At 33.8% G+C, this 17,709-nt stretch overlaps 1 protein-coding gene across 1 annotated transcript in view; it reads left to right on the forward strand.

Annotated features, from left to right (window-relative positions):
* The window catches only part of ASCC3 (activating signal cointegrator 1 complex subunit 3), a 335,161-nt gene that overhangs the window by 195,432 nt on the left and 122,020 nt on the right, over positions 1-17,709 (forward strand). Inside the window, exons 15-20 of the mRNA XM_061427741.1 lie at positions 1,980-2,171; positions 2,483-2,707; positions 9,057-9,176; positions 13,332-13,496; positions 15,764-15,850; positions 16,710-16,886. Coding sequence (XP_061283725.1) covers positions 1,980-2,171; positions 2,483-2,707; positions 9,057-9,176; positions 13,332-13,496; positions 15,764-15,850; positions 16,710-16,886 — 966 coding nt within the window. The remainder of the gene's footprint in view (positions 1-1,979; positions 2,172-2,482; positions 2,708-9,056; positions 9,177-13,331; positions 13,497-15,763; positions 15,851-16,709; positions 16,887-17,709) is intronic.

Genomic DNA, 17,709 nt, shown 5'->3' on the forward strand with positions numbered 1-17,709 from the left:
GTCTTACTTTAAGATTGTTGTCACTTCAGGTCTCTACTGAAGTAATATAATAAAAAAAAAGCAACAGCACAGAATATCAGTGAGAATAGAGACAAAGGAGAAGTGACCCCTGGGACCTCTTGGTTGCTTACAGAGACCAAGCTGGTTGATCCCTCCTGGTCAGGGTGGGAGGTGCTGTGTCAGCTCCCCATGAGCCATCTACTACCTTCTAGGAATATTCTGCACCACAGTTACATATTTCCAGGTTCAGCTTCTTACTGTGTCATGGTGTCACAAGTCAAGGATTTTGACTAAAATCTGCATTTATAACAAGCCTATCAAGATATTCCAGTTCAGGAGTCCACAAACAACAGATGCACCCAAAAGAGCCATCCAGCGGTATGATTTGTTCTGAATGTCTCTAAGCAGTATTTTTTAGTTTCCTCTGTTAGCTCTGAATATTCGTTCACTCATGAATGAGTGAAGAAATGAAGTAGGTAAAATGTTTTTATTTTTCTACCTTGACCTCGCGAAGGAGCTTTGTTAGATACTAGCAAATACTCCATAACACGGAGACCGAAATACTCCATAACATGGAGCCTGTATTTGTGAGATTGACATTAACACATCTAAAAGAATTAAAGTTAAGGCAATATGATCCTTAACTTAAGGCCAATGTAGATAATCATAAAGTGTGCATATAAAATTATTTGTAAAAGGCTGACCACACTGCACAAAAATGAAGTAATACCCTCCCCATGAAATTTAAAAAAAATTAAACTTTTTGTGTATATATTTCCAAGTTGTTATTTACTTGGCTGGCCACTAGATGGTGCGGTTTGTTAATTTATTCTCTTCCATTTTATATTCGAAGCAGATTTCATGGCGTGCGGTTTTCACAGATCATTTTCTTAATTATTATTAACTTCGAAGTTTCAGATTTTAAGAGATAGTCAGTGTGATGAAGTCAGTGCTAGAACCCTGTTCCCTGCCAGTGTAGTGCACCTTACATAAAAACTATGGAAACCACTTTCAAAAGAAGCTATCAAGATGCTGATCTTGAAATTTTCGGAGCAAGAGCAAACAAGCCAGGATGTGGTGCCCAAACAGAAATTTTGAGCACTTATGTTAGTCTTTAATTTTGCTGAAAAAATGTCTCCATTGTACGATGAGCTATCAGTGAATTTTAAAAGATTTGCTGTAGCACTTACACAAATTACAGATAAGTGGACCAGACCCCACATCTGAGCTCAGACCAGGCCAAAGACCAGCCCTCAGAAGTGGGTTAGTATATTCAGGGCAGATGTAAAGTTGAGGAGATAAGACAGGTGGCTGGTGCCCTCCTGTCAGAGATCAGCAGGAACACAGGTGTGAGGGGGAGCACAGCTGGGCTTATTGGCTCATTATCATGAGGAGTGCATGCCCAGCCGAACCAGGGGCATCTCAGTAAGGGGGAGAGGTTTCCAAGGCAGTGAGTCTAGAACAGACAGTGTGAAGACCTCAAGGCAGGTGTGGATTTGTTTTTAAAAAAAAAAAAAAAAAAGGACCTTAGAGAAAAAGCCAGTATTTGTGTCTGGCATGAGTAAGTGGGGTTCGGGGATGGGAATGATTTCTGTAGGTCTTGCATGGTAAGGACTCTGACCTTTTCTCTGAATGAGTTGGAACCCACTGAGAATTACGCTTGCTTCTAATAGACTTCTTTTGGAAGAATACAAAAGGTAATACTGATTGATTACAGGAAGAGGACACCTGAGTGAAAGGAACACTTGATTTTAACTTCTTTCCTTTTGGATTTTGTGCCATGTTCAAGGTTACCTATTTTTTAAGATAGCTGAAATATAATTTTAAGTGATCTTGTATAACACATTATATACTAAAACTTAAGATGCTTAACAATAATTCTATGCTCTCTTTGATAAACTTATTCAGGAGACATGCTAAATAACAATTGCTTTTAAATGCTAAATAACACTTTTATGTTTTATTGATTTCTACTCTAGGTGCAAAAGTCAAGAAATAGACAAGTACGAGAATTATTTCCAGATGGTTTTAGTATTCATCACGCAGGCATGCTTCGGCAGGACAGAAATTTGGTTGAAAGCTTGTTTTCTAATGGGCATATCAAAGTCCTAGTCTGTACGGCTACATTAGCCTGGGGTGTCAATCTTCCTGCTCATGCTGTTATTATTAAGGTGAGAGCTTACCTTCCTTTTTGCATGGATTTGAGATATCTTAAAACAAACCTGTGGGTTGATTTATTTAGAAAATTATTGTGATTTGGCTGCTTCAGTGACTTTGAATGTTATTCATATAAGGTCAGAATTATTTTCTCCAAAAGAATCTAGTTTATATTGTGAAAATTTAACTCTATCACAGATAATGAAAGGATTAGTTAAAGTACACTTTTGAGATCTTGCCATATTTGCCTAATTTCAGTATTCAAGTCATCAGGATTATATTTGTGTGTGTTTATGTAAATTTTTATTAACTTTCCCTCATCTAGGGAACACAAATATATGCTGCAAAAAGAGGCTCCTTTGTTGACCTTGGAATTTTAGATGTCATGCAGATATTTGGTCGAGCCGGAAGACCACAATTTGACAAATTTGGAGAAGGAATCATCATAACAACCCATGATAAACTCAGCCATTACCTCTCTTTGCTCACTCAACAAAACCCAATTGAGAGCCAGTTTCTGGAAAGCCTTGCAGATAATCTAAATGCAGAGGTAAGAGCTAATAAGCAAAAGGTTGGAATGGAATCATCAGCTTCAAGAAAGACTAAGAAAAATAAAGGTTGAGTTGATTGCTATTTTGTAATATTTAATAATACATTTTATTTCATACACAGTCATGAGACACAAGAGGTGGAATGGTGATATCCTTGATTAGATCAGAGCAATATAAAATGCAAATGAGAACTGATAACAACTCATTGCTAAAAGACTGCTTTTAAGTCATGAGGTTTTGTGAAAGGACAGAAATCTAACCACAGCTATACACACTAAGGAAATAGTAATAAAAACAACTGTGTTCATACAAACTTTTATAAAGTTTATTATGAAGTATTTGATAAAGTTTTTATAAGGTTAATAAAGCTCTCCTGTTTTAGCTCATTCGATTAACTTTGTTATAGAAAATATGATTGCTTAAATTGAGCTACAGTATTATAATTTATTTCACTGTGATGTGTTTTTGTGTTCAGATTTAACTAGCAGACCCTGGAACCCTAGGTAACATCGTAACTGGTAAAGAGGATAAACATTCTAAATTTAAGAACCTGTGTGTCAAACAATCAAACAAGTTTTTGCTGTTCTTATGGCAATTTTTATTGTGCTGTCACTCAACACTTTTCTGTCTCTACATCCCTTCTTACTATTCAAGTTGACTCAGTTTTTGAAAGTAGGTGGAATATAACTATTAAATACATGAATAAGTGAAATATTTGAAGTATTGTAGAAATTTCACTTAGATCTATTGATCTGATCTACAAGTCTTTTTAGAGGATGAAACACACACTGCAATTCCTCTGTTAAGGAGTATATAGTCCAGAATGGGAGAAAAAGATACAAAAACGCAGTGCAATAGTGTTGGTAGGTAATAAAGTTCTAAAGAAGGATTCAGTAGAAGGAGAAAACACCTTTGGCCCCAGCCTATCAAGAAAGGCTTTGTTCATGAAGGTGATAAAACTTGATCTGGGTTCAGAAAGTTAGGTAAGGGTTAGAAGATCTAGTTGGAAGTTAGAAAAAAAATCAGGAAAGATGCTGCTTTGTAGCAGCAAAATTATAAGAAAATAAAAAAATTAGAAAATTAATTATAATGTAGGGATTGTTTCCAAAACAAATACTATAACTCAGTTTTTATCCTCATTGCCTACTATAATGGCATGATTTTAATAATTAGATCTTGGGTCACTAGGATCTATGATAGAATAGTCTGTTGTACAAAGACAGTAGCAATGGACTGAGGATGTGCCAACCTGCTGGGTACTTTTTGTATATTCTCTCAGTACTGATGCTCAGGAGATATTGTTCTCAGATAGATAACTGGCCCAAAGCTCATTCAGGTACTAATTTTTGAAACTAGTACTGTTCAAACTCAAGTCTTTTTAACTACAAAAATAGTCTTTTTATTATAGCCTAGATTTCAATTATATAAAATGTGGTAAGTTAAAAATGAATACATTTCTCTATATTAATTAACCTACCATTTGCCACCTTCTGAGACCAGGACTAAATATTTTCCAAAATGGCAGTAATCATTTCTCTTAATTACAATAAAAAGCAAGATATAATTTTATGTATGATGTTTTATATATAAGCATTTTATATAATGTTTATATAGTTATAGTGTTTTATATAATGTTTCTAGAAAAGCATATTAAGAAAGCCTACATCTTTGTAAACTTAGAATTATTTTCCTTGATAGCTTTTTGTAAGTGGTAGACACCAAATAGTGATGCTTTTGTGCAAAAGACACAGATGAGTAACTCTTGTCCTCAGGAATTCTTTTTCTTATGGACTATAAAATTCCATCATCAGTGAAACTATTTGGTCAATTCCTGAGAAATTAAAAATGAATTGTAGCCCACAGATTCACTTCATATTCATAAACTACTTATTAGTGTTTGTCATTTTCAGAAATGTCAACTGTCTGGAACCGTAATTCCATTTAATACTATAAATAACATTCAAATAACAAAACATATACCTTGAAATTTTTCACTAATATAGTGAAGTATAGCCATTGCTAAATTTTCTTCATCTTATTTTGTCTACTAGACTAGTTCCCAATTAAAGTAAATTTTCTTCTTAAGGAAACAAATTCCTTTAAATTATAGTTTGAATGTGAAATTAAATTTGGTAATCTGTGGAAGCCAAGTGTGAAATTAGTTTATACAATGAATGTGTGCTGTGCTCTCAAGGTAATGAGTTTTTCAGTCTTTAGATTCCCAAAATCTTTGCCAGACTGTATAGCAACAATGATCAACACCAAGGTCATGTTAGATTAGGAATGTTGCCCAGACTGCTATCCTTGATAACACTAGTTTAGAAGAACTGGAGAAAGTATTCTATCAAGCAGTCATTTTAATGCAGACATTTTATGAGGCATCTTTGCTAATTGATCCCTAATCGGGCTGACCGCCTAATACTAACTAATGCCAAAAGGTCAGAAGTTCCGGCCCTATATATACCATTTCATTCTGCTCTGTTAGAAACACTGAAGCATGTTTGAGGCTTATGAAAATTTATTCAGCAGACATGACTGGGTACCTCGTCTGTGCCAGTGCCCTGTGGTCCATACTTTAAAATGTATTAATCTTTCTGTAAGTGTACATACATTCTTTGTACAGAGTTCCTCGCGTCTACACAGCAGTGCACGTGCATATGCGTGCTCAGTCGTGTCTGACTCTTTGTGACTGCATGGACTCTCGACCCCAGGCTCCTCTGTCTATCATCCTCTGTCCATCTCCGCAGGGTATAATACAAGCACTTTGTCTTTGGATTTATGGCCTCGGTAGCCTGACATCTTCCCAGTTCTGACTCTGGTTACTTTCCAGTACAGCTCTTCTGCTCTAGATAGGCTCTCAGTCCATTTGCTTCACCTGTACAGCACTCATCTTCCCATGTTTAAATTAGGAATAGTATCACTAGATTGTTGTGAAAGGCTAACAAACACCTGTGCCAAGTTGTTATTCAGTACAAGATTATACCACTATATTACTTCATAGTCCCTTTATGCTCAGCCCCAAGTATACTTGCTACCCACACAAATTTTAGTGGAATAAATAAACAAATAGTGGTATAAATGTTGTTTGCATACATGTACTAGAGGGATTTGTGTATGCATGTGTATTTATCTAAATATGATTATTACATTTGCTTGTTTAGTTTTATTTTATTTCAACTAGCTTTTTAAAAAGCACATACAAATAAACAAGATAACTGTAATGACTAAAGTTTAAGTAGATAAATCAGATACAAAATGATACTTTGAGCCTTCTAAATCACCAAAGTTGAAATAGATTATTTTTTTCCTCTTTTACTTAGCACTTAAATCTCTGTTACACTATATACTAATGGCACTTTTATAAGTTATACATGTTAGGTGTTTTTCTTTAAAAGCATTTTTGAATACATATTGTGTCCTAGGCACTGTGGATAATGGTTTCATAGACGTCATCTTAACTAGTTACATGTATCTCACCTAAGGGACTACAGAACTTCTTAAGACGAGGCACCAGGCTATATTTTTTGCCATATCCATTGTACTTGACTTACTGGCTTCTTGTATGATTATTGGGATGAATGAATAAATTTCAGAGAGATACTATGAAAAATACTTGTTCTGTGTAAGCCTCCTATCAGATCAGATCAGTAGCTATTGCTGCTGCTAAGTTGCTTCAGTCATGTCCGAGTCTGTGGGACCCCATAGACGGCAACCCACCAGGCTCCCCCGTCCCCGGGATTCTCCAGGCAAGAACACTGGAATGGGTTGCCATTTCCTTCTCCAATGCATGAAAGTGAAAAGTGAAAGTGAAATCGCTCAGTCGTGTCCAACTCTTAGCGACCCCATGGTCTGCAGCCTACCAGGCTCCTCCGGCCATGGATTTTCCAGGCAAGAGTACTGGAGTTGGGTGCCATTGCCTTCTCCAAGTAGCTACTAGGAGACCACACATATTTGCAAGTAAATTTTTATTGTTGTCACTAGGTGGCATTCAAGGATTAATCTCACAGTATGATGTACCATCATAAATTTACATTCATTTTTCTGAGTAGTCTTTTCCTTTTTGGTGAACATTTGAAAGACTTGTATTACTTGATCCAGGTTTTGCTACCTACTTGGTCTTTTCCTTTATTCTTATCAGTGCCCAGCAACAGCTAATTACCAATTATTGTTAATTTATTCTCTAATTTTGAAAGTAATATGAAGTTTATTTTATTTTTTATAAAATTTTCTACTCAGGAGTTGTGTGATGTTATTTTAAAATATCTATAAATGATAAAGGAATTGATACAATCCAACTCAAATAATAGAATTAAAAATGGAGAATGCTATAGGATATCTTGCCATATTATCTAACTAGTTTCCTTTGCCTAAGCAGACTAAAAAATGTTTACCTGTGATGTTTGTACATATTTAGGAAGGCTTGTAGAACTCAATCCTTAGGTAAATTTTAATTCTTGTTACACTTTGTTTTGTAGAAAGTCTTACAGTTCACATTTTAATAAATGTGTATGTTTACTTATACTGTGGTCAGTTTTAGTCATTGGTTAATATGTAATGTAAATTTTTTTGTTCTTTCCAGCTTTATGGAGTTATAATTGACATGACATTGTAAGTTTAAGGTTATACAGTGCAATAATTTGACACACATATGTATTTGTGAAATGTTCACCCCATAAAGTTAGTGAACACTTCCTTCACCTCATGTAATGACCATTTTGTCTGTTGTTATGTTGAGAGCACTAAAGCTTTACTCTCATATCAACTTTCACGTATAGAGTACAATAGGATTACCTATAGTCATGATGCTATACATTAGATCCCCAGAGCTTACTTATGTGCCTGAAAATTTGTACCCTTTAACCAACATCTCATTTTCCTTACCCCTCAACTCCTGGCTACCACCATTCTGCTGTTTATGAATTTGGTGTTTTTAGATTCTGTATATAAAGGAGATCATACAGTATTGTCTTTCTCTGACATATATCAAGATAGTGTAATTTTTTTAAAAGATAGTCAGCATCTGCCTTGTCATTTATTTAAGGATGAATAGTATGATATAATACTATAATGGTATTAAATTGCTATATGTCATCTCCAACTAAATAAAGATAGCTAAGCCTACACATACTTACTTTACAAAATTAATTATGCAGAATGTAAATTATAATATGAGAATAAAGCAAACATTAATGGTTATTTTCTTTAATATTTTATACTAAAATAACAGGATTTATTTTTCCTTCTTGTCTCCTAAAATTTGGTTATTTAGGGTGGAGACCATCAGTTATCCTTTGATTAAAGTATTACGATGTAAAAATTTTTTCAGGCACAAATTCAGGAAAAATTATTCAAATCTGAAGTGGCATAACTTGGATAAATTTGTTAATTAAAATGAACACTCTAAATAGAAGCAAAATGACTACCTATAGATCCAGTGTCTAAAAAAATGTATTTTTAAGATTTTTCACTGTAGTTCTGTGTTAAGATCATTTTCTAGCAATTCCATTCATTACACAGATTTTATATGTTATCATTGTTTTAAAATTATTAACTTTGGTTTCATTAAATTACCATATTATAAAGTTACATTCAAATGCTATGTTTAAAAATTTCAGAATATAATCTAAAGAAATACCAGTGTTTATTATAATTCAAATTTATAAATAACTATTTTCTCCCTAAGATAAGTTTACCAATAAAAAGATTAAAACCACTCCCTGTTCTTGTATGAATTTTGAGGTATATATGTTATTAATATGTATAAATCCCAATAAAATATTTATGCCAAAATTATTGCATTTACCATTGTATTTATATTATATATTTATACTAGTTATGCTGCAAATGGGAATCTTTAGAGGAAAAAAATTAATGTTATGATACCCTTTGTTATTTTGGTGATGACAGTATACAAAATCACAATAAAGAGGGATAAAATCATCAATATTATGTTTTATTTGTGGTACAGTTACATTTAAAACTATCAATAATGTTGTCACATTAAATGAAGCCAAGATTTAAAAGAAACAAGAAGAAGAAGAATTAATGAATACCAAAATGTTTTTAATACTATATAAAATTAAACGGGAAAAATAATCCAATGCAATAATAGTAAGTAAGGTCAGTTTTGGCAGGTAGCATATCTAATGTACTGTTCTCAAATGAAGCAGGGCTGATTTTTAATTAATTGGAGAAATGTCATGGCCAATAATTATGCTTACCTTCTTTTAAATACATCATAGTGATGCATTTAAAAAACTTAGCTTTTGACAAAATGGTCCTTGATGCAATGTTTATATTCAACTTTAATGCATTAGTTTTAATTTTTGTTATATTTTTGATTTGCAGATTGCTCTGGGAACGGTTACTAATGTGGAAGAAGCAGTGAAGTGGATAAGCTACACTTATCTTTATGTACGGATGAGAGCAAATCCATTAGTATATGGCATCAGCCACAAGGCTTATCAGGTAAAAAAACTCATTTATTAAAAAAAAGAAAGTCAGACCTCCTTTTTAGTTCTCTAATCCTTTCATGGTATGAGGATAAATATTTGCTATTTCTGCTTCATCTGAAAAGAGTTAGGTACCTGTAAGAAAAACAGAGCTTTAATCTTTTTATAGAAAATACTGATGTTCAAGTTGGATTTAGAAAAGGCAGAGGAACCAGATATCAAATTGCTAACATCCACTGGATCATCGAAAAAGCAAGAGTTACAGAAAAACATCTACTTCTGCTTTATTAACTATGCCAAAACCTTTGACTGTTTGGATCACAATAAACTGAAAAATTCTGAAAGAGATGGGAATACCAAACCACCTGACCTGCCTCTTGAGAAATCTGTATGCAGGTCAGGATGCAACAGTTAGAACTGGACATGGAACAACAGACTGGTTCCAAATCAGGAAAAGAGTATGTCAAGTCTGTATATTGTCACCCTGCTTATTTAACTTATACTCAGAATACATTATGAGAAACACTGGACTGGATGAAGCACAAGCTGGAATCAAGATTGCCGGGAGAAATATCAATAACCTCAGATATGCAGATGACACCACCCTTATGGAGGAAAGTGAAGAAGAACTAAAGAGCCTCTTGATGAAAGTGAAAGAGGAGAGTGAAAAAGTCAGCTTAAAACTCAACATTCAGAAAACTAAGAATATGAAATTTGTTCCCACCACTTCATGGCAAATAGATGGGAAGACAATGGAAGTAGTGGCAGATTTAATTTTGGGGGGCTCCAAAATCACTGCAGATGGGGACTGCAGCCATGAAATTAAAAGATGCTTGCTCCTTGGAAGAAAAGTTATAACTAACCTAGATAGCATTTTGATAAGCAGAGACACTACTTTGCCAACAAAGGTCTGTCTAGTCAAAGCTGTGGTTTTTCTAGTAGTCATGTATGGATGTGAGAGATGGACTATAAAGAAAGCTGAGTACTGAAGAATTGATGCTTTTGAACTGTGGTGTTAGAGAGTCCCTTGGACTGTAAGGAGATGCAACCAGTCCATCCTAAAGGAAATCAGTCCTGAATATTCATTGGAAAGACTGATGCTGAAGTTGAAACTCCAATACTTTGGCCACCTGATGCAAAGAACTGACTCATTTGAAAAGACCCTTATGCTGGGAAAGATTGAAGGCAGGAGGAGAAGGGGACAACAGAGGTTGAGATGGTTGGATGGCATCACCAACTCAGTGAACATGAGTTTGAGCAGGCTCTGAGAGTTGGTGATAGACAGGGAGGCCTGGCATGCTACAGCCCATGGGGTTGCAGAGTCGGAAACGACTGAACAACTGAACTGAACTGAAGGAAAATTAATTTTATCCCCTGTAATTATTTTACTTTCTTTATACCTCTTTTCTACTGATACTAATGATCTTTATGTTGTTAATCAATTTAGTATTCAGATGAGTTTCCATTTGATACTACTATTTTGCTATGATTTTTTTAAACTATTTTTTTAATTTAGTTTTTGGAATAAATTAGACATGAGGAAACGAGGAAACTTATAGACTACTTTTAATAATAGGGTGATGTTGTATACAGTATGTTCCTCTTATCAAATCCTTCTAAGTCTTTGTTCCTAAGTTAAAAATAGCATTTATGAGTTACTATCTTAACAGTTTGGAGGCTGAATCGGTCCTGCTGAGAACATAGACTGAGAATCAAATGCATGTGGTCACAGCTCTTCCTACAAACTTCACAGCTCTGTGGTCCACATAGCTTACAGATTCCGTGAGATCTTGTCTTTTCTTTAGAACTCTGCTTTATACCCTGTAAATGCTTCCTAATTGCAGATAAAATCCAGTTATTCTCTAATGAATATACTATTTCACCACCATCATATTGATATTCACTGGTGTTAAATCAAAATTAGAAGAAAGGTTGAATTTAACTCAGAATTATAGTCTTCCTCCAGTCATTAATTACGTTGGCTTAGTTTGTATATGTATTCCATGGTGTTATCAAAGCTTCCCTGGTAGCTTAGATGGTTAAGAATCTGCCCGCAATGTGGGAGACCCAGTTTCAATCCCTGGATCGGGAGAATCCCCTGGAGAAAGAAATAGCAGCCCACTCTAGATTCTTGCCTGGAGAATTCCATGGACAGAGGAACCTGATGGGCTTCAGCCAATGGGGTTGCAAAGAGCTGGACATGACTGATCAATTAACATTACGTTAACATTATAGTTTTCCTCCATTTATAAATAATAATGGCTTAGTTTGTGTATACATTCCATGGTGTTATCAAAGCAGATGGCTATCTTTTTTCTTCTTTATTTTTCCTTTTCATATACAGTAAATGTGATCATGGAGAACTTTTGAAACTTAAGATTTAGGAGGGGGAAATAAAAATAACAGCAACAACTAGTTACGAAGCTGTTCATCTGAAATCACTTTATTTGTATATTAAATACTTAGGTTTACTCTTTTACTTAATACCTAAGTATTAAGATATCTAATACTCAGGTATCTTCTTTTACAGCCAGATTGCTATCAGCTATAAAATGTAGATGTGTTGTAACCTGTAACTTTATACATTTTAAAGAATAAGGCACTAGCTTATTACAGATACAGGCTTTGTGAGACAGGTCAATGGTACTATGAAAGTATTCTGAAGGAGTAAATTTAGGAAGACAAAACACAACTTGTTTTTTTTTTTTTTCCATGGGCTAAAGCATCTCAAATCTCAACATAAACATACCAATTGATTTCTCTTAAAGTACCAGGTTAATATCAGAAGTCATTTTTATATGATTTTCTAGTATAAAAAAGTGACTTTTTTTCCCCCTTCTGAAGTACATGGTTTTATAGCCTTCACAGTTCAGATAACTAACCTTTTTTCTGACCTACGTGTTTTTATTACCCAATAAGAATTTACAGCTATAAAACTCATGTGAACTAACACAAATAATTTAATACTTTAATTCTTTTTAGTGGTTTAGTAATATGTGATTAATAACATGGTTTTATAAGGTAAACCTGAAACATGTATTATGTCACTTAGTGAAAATATTTAAGACCTTTTTGGGACTTCCCCAGTCGTCCAGTGGTTGAGACTTTGCCTTCCAGCACAGGAGGTAAGGATTTGATCCCAGGTCTGGGAGCAAAGATTCCACATGCCTCGCGGCTGAAAAACCAAAACCTTAAAAACAAACAAACAAAGAAAAACCCCACAAGCAATGTAACAAATTCAATAAAGACTTAAAAAAAAAAAAACTTTCTGTATTTGCTAATATGACTCTTGATTCCACCTTACTTCCCTACAGTTGATTTTCCTTTGCCTCATTTTTTTCTGATTTATTCATTTTTTGTAGCTATATTTGGTGCATGAACAAGTTGATATAAAAATCTGTTAGAACAAATAGTAGGAGTATTAACTCATAAATTGATTTCTCAAGTATTTTATACTTCCCCTCACCCCTTGGAAGGTCATACTTCACTTTATTGCTTGTGGCCAGACTGCAATCTTCAGGACTTGGTGTGTGTACCTGTATGTGTGTCTGTATACATATATTTACACACACATATCTTAGTAAAAAGAACATTTATTAATATCCAGTGTTAATGTCCTTTCTGCTTAGAAAAATACTGCAAAGTGGTTTTCCCACCACAGTTATGAAAATTGTTAGAACACTAAAACCATGCTTTTTAAAAGATAACTTTTCATTTATTTTTATATACCCTTATTTCAGCAGAGGAAAGCATTCTCACTATCATTTCTTAAAACAGCTGATAAAGCAGGACTATGATTTGGTATTTTATAATTCTTATTTATTTTAGTGTGGGAGGGAGAAAACAATGATTTTTTTCATGTATCTAATTTCTAATCCTGATTAATCTTAAAGATTATAAGACTATACAGAAATTTTAGACTCTAAAATTTACTATCTGAAAACAATATACAGATTGATAATTTTCATTAATTTTAAAAGCTTTCTTTATGTATGAAATAAAATATTTTCTAATTGTTCTAACTTTTAAAAAATGTATTCTTTTAACATTGTAATAAAAATGCATGCTAAAGCATCAATAGAAACATTTAATTTCCATAAATAGATATACCTTTGCAAATGATGACTGAACAATTAGTCAAGTGTTTTTTTGTTTGTTTTTTTTCCTATAGATTGACCCAACATTAGCAAAGCACCGAGAACAGTTGGTCATTGAAGTTGGACGGAAACTAGACAAAGCTCGGATGATTCGTTTTGAGGAGCGAACTGGATATTTCTCCTCAACTGATTTGGGTAGAACTGCTAGCCACTACTATATTAAATACAACACTATTGAGGTATTATACTGAGTGGAACAAATAGAATAATGTGTCTGTTTTTAAATGTATATACTTTCTGGACTTCAGAATATAATATTACTATGGAACAAAATTCATTTAACTTTTAGGAATTCAACAACATGCACTCAGTAAAGATAAAAAAAAAAATAGGACTTTAAATATTCAGGACCTTCTTGCCATCCTGCTCTATGAGTATGTCCCAAGCTGTAGATGAACCCAAGCCTAAAACCATTGAGCATATTAGACCTGGGGAATAAAGTGGGGACTGTTGGCTTATTGATGTCCATGAATAAGAAGTTGAAAAGTTAATTACAAATTATTGAGAAACACTGACCAAAAAGGATTATAAAAACTAATAAAAATATTAGGGCACTCAGCTGTACTATTTGGACAGTTTAAGAGATTACTCAAAGGTAATTTGTACTACACAGTGGTATCCTTGCCTGTTGCCTTTTAATGTAATCTTATGTAAGGTAGAGTACCACCATAATATCTACATTTTAAATAGTACATACTTGTCTTCATGTGTATTTATATACCTATGTATGTACCTTCATTGGAGAGGGAAATGGCAATCCACTTCAGTATTCTTGCCTAGAGAATCCATGGACAGAGGAGCCTGGTGGGCTATATATAGTCCATGGGGTCTTAGAGTCAGACACGACTGAGCGACTAACACGCACACACACGTACCTTCAGGTATTACTACATGGTAAAACTTAACAGTGATTACCTGTGAAGAGAGGATTTAAATTTGAATGGAGGGAGATAGATCAAGGTGAAATTTACTCATTACTCTTTTTATAGAGAGAAGGTTTGAATTTTCTATGTTCACTTTTATTTTTGTTCTTAAAATTGTTTCTTAAATGAAAAAGTAGTAGAAATCACTAAGATGAGATTTCTTCAAGAATATGAACACCAAAGCCTGTATGAAAGTTGTGTACGTGTTAAATGTTTTGTACTTATTTAACATCTGCTTATGCATATAACATGTTTCAGAAAACATTTTCATGTGCTTAATAGCTTTTCCTCCCTTGCCACATTCATATCTCCTGTTTCTATAGCACTTTGTGTGTGTGTGTGTGTGTGTGTGTGTGTGCGCTCAATCATTCAGTCACGTCTGACTCTTTGTGACCCGGTGGACTGTAGCCCACCAGGCTCCCCTGTCCTTTGGATTTTCTATGTGAGAATACTGGAGTGGATTGCATCCTCTTCTCCAGGGGATCTTCCCAGCCTAGGAATTGAGGAGCAGCTCCTGCAGCTCCTGCATTGGCAGGTGGATTCATTACCATTGCATCACCTGGGAAGTCCCATATATCACTTTGAAAGTGTGAGTCACTCAGTCATGTCCGACTTTATGCGATCCCATGGACTGTAGCCTTCCAGGCTCTTCTGTCCATGGGGTTTTCCAGGCAAGAATGCTGGAGTTGTTTGCCATTCCCTTCTACAGGGGATCTTCCCAACGTAGAAATCGAACCCGAGTCTCCTACATTCCGGGCAGATTCTTTATTATCTGAGCCACCAGGGAAGCCCCATATAGCACTTTAGGTTCCTTCAAAGTCTTTTAACATATATTATCTCACAACTGTGATCTCTTAGTTCCTCAACCCACAACATTTCCCCCAGCTCTCTACAGCTTGCATCACCTACTCATGTCCACTTGTTTGTCCAATAAGTTTCCTTTCTCATTTGTCCACCTGGTAGTGTGTTGCTGGCAAACTACATCTTAAGCCTGTTTGCAGCTCACTTTCAGAAACTCGAGCCTTTTTTCAACTGTATTTTTATTCTGATCTTTTTCTTTGTGATTTTCTGAATTTCTGTATGCCCTTACTAACAATATTACAATATCTTTGCCAGAATCTTCAGGTTACATATTTTTAGTTATCCCTCCATCAATTTTATGTGATATACGATCAGCTTAAAGCCAGAGAATGGTATAGATTTCCATATGCCCATGCTGAAAATGAGCCAAAACCAGAATGCTATGCTGAACATTGTTTTAGATATCTAATGTAGGCCTCATTAACTGATTTTATTGATTTTTTTTTTCTTCTAAAGATCTTCTCTAGCTAAATATTCTTTTTAGCCTTTGATGACTTTAATAATTGTTTAATGACTTGGAGCAGTGTGCTACAAACCTTGTAACTCTGCATATTCTAGGGCTCGGATGTCCTTTTAGAATGTGTGATTTATAGTCAGGTTTTGAATTTAAAATATTTTACTAGGCCTTCTATTTTAATCAAATGTAACACTTACTTTGGTAGACCTTCAATGAACTCTTTGATGCTCACAAAACAGAAAGTGATATTTTTGCTATAGTCTCCAAAGCTGAAGAATTTGATCAAATCAAGGTAAGATTGCTTGAAGCTTGAATTAAATGCATATGTCATATATGTGTTTATTCATTTATAAACATTTACAATAAATTGTTATTCCTATACAATATAAACTATATGACACTTCACATTTTGAGTACCAGCCATGTTGTTCCATTTATCAACAATGTCCAGTATTATAGATTTTGATAGTATTTCATACCTGACACCATTCTTTGCTCTCTACTGCAAATCAAATACAATTTAAGTAGGTTTTATGGTAATGAAACTATCATAGAATTTAGTGTGTAGATTTTGGTTTATTTGCAATGTAAGGTTCACTGAAGAAAATATAAAGGACATGCATGATTCAGACTTAGATATGAATATTTCTGTAGTCATATTGTAATTTAATCTTATTAACAGTGAAAACTTTAATGCTTTGAATCATAGTACTTCACAGTTTTAAGCTATGAATGTGTTATACCATATAAAAATATATGACTGTAATGAATGCATTTGAAGATAATTCAAGTTTGCTGTAATCCATTTGGGCAGAGGTTTTACTCTGGTCAAATAAAAAATGAAATCTCATCAATATAAGGATGGTGAGGTCAGAAGATTTAATTTTTGTGGCGTATCAAATTTTTATATTTCAATGGCAATTTTAATATTGGTGATGAATAATAAAATGTAGTTGTATCAGTCTCAAGGTAGTTTTTCATTGTATTTTATTAGTAGCCTATGAAAAAATTGTTTTTATTTTAGTATACAAAAGAAAAATGTTGAGTAATGACATGGAAACTTTTAGAACACATGTAGTATGGTTTAATTTCAGTGTAAACATTTTAAATAAGTCAGCCCAGATAATTCTATAAAATCATGATTCTTCCAGGTCAGAGAAGAGGAAATAGAGGAGTTAGATACCTTACTAAGCAATTTCTGTGAACTCTCAGCTCCTGGAGGTGTAGAGAACAGTTATGGGAAAATAAACATCCTGCTTCAAACTTACATCAGCCGAGGGGAGGTGGACAGTTTCTCCCTCATATCAGATTCTGCATACGTTGCACAGGTAAAAATATTGCTCCCTTTCTGTTTTCTCTTCCTTGATTACTTTTAGAGATTCAAGGAATTAATTCATGCTATAATGTATTGGTTCATGATTGACATGCTGTTAAATCAGCATTTTATCTTAGAACTGGTTCTGTTTAATTTGTATGTCTTTTATTCCATTTTATGCTATTAGATCAGGAACAGAGGTCAGATTTGGTTGTCATTTTGGCTTTTTTTTTAATGTTGCTCTTTTACATTTTAGCATGTAAAAATATCAGTATCTGATTTTTTTTCTGTTTTAAATGGTCAAGTTCATTTCTGTTACTTAGAGCAATAGTACAAAAATATTTCAAGCAAAAAGAAAACATTATGGAAACTTTGTAGCTTTTCTCAAAAGTTAGAAATGTAAACAATTGTTTTTAACCATTAGACAGAGTTTAATAAATGTACCTCATATCATATATTCAGTATGATATATCTTTTATTTTTAAAAAGTCATCTTCCCTACTAAGCTGATTCTTATAAATTGAGAGCTGAAAGAAAATTAATCCATAAATTGCAGCTCATTAAATATTTAGCTTTTAGAATTATCATAATATAAAATGTTGTAATATTTATGTTTTTATATTCAAGAACTCATGCAATATATAAAGTAGATTTGTGTGTGTGTGTGTGTGGTAGTATATACCTTTCAGATGAGAGGTTTTCCTTCTAGGGAGAAATATTTTTTATCAAAAATACTTTTTTCCATTATTTTTATTGAGTAATGCCTCTTGTAGGTTAAGTAGAATAAAACGTTAATCATCCTTTAAATATAGAAACTATTGCATTATGTGGTTTCT

Source organism: Bos javanicus, chromosome 9 (assembly GCF_032452875.1).
Source record: "Bos javanicus breed banteng chromosome 9, ARS-OSU_banteng_1.0, whole genome shotgun sequence".
Taxonomy (NCBI): domain Eukaryota; kingdom Metazoa; phylum Chordata; class Mammalia; order Artiodactyla; family Bovidae; genus Bos; species Bos javanicus.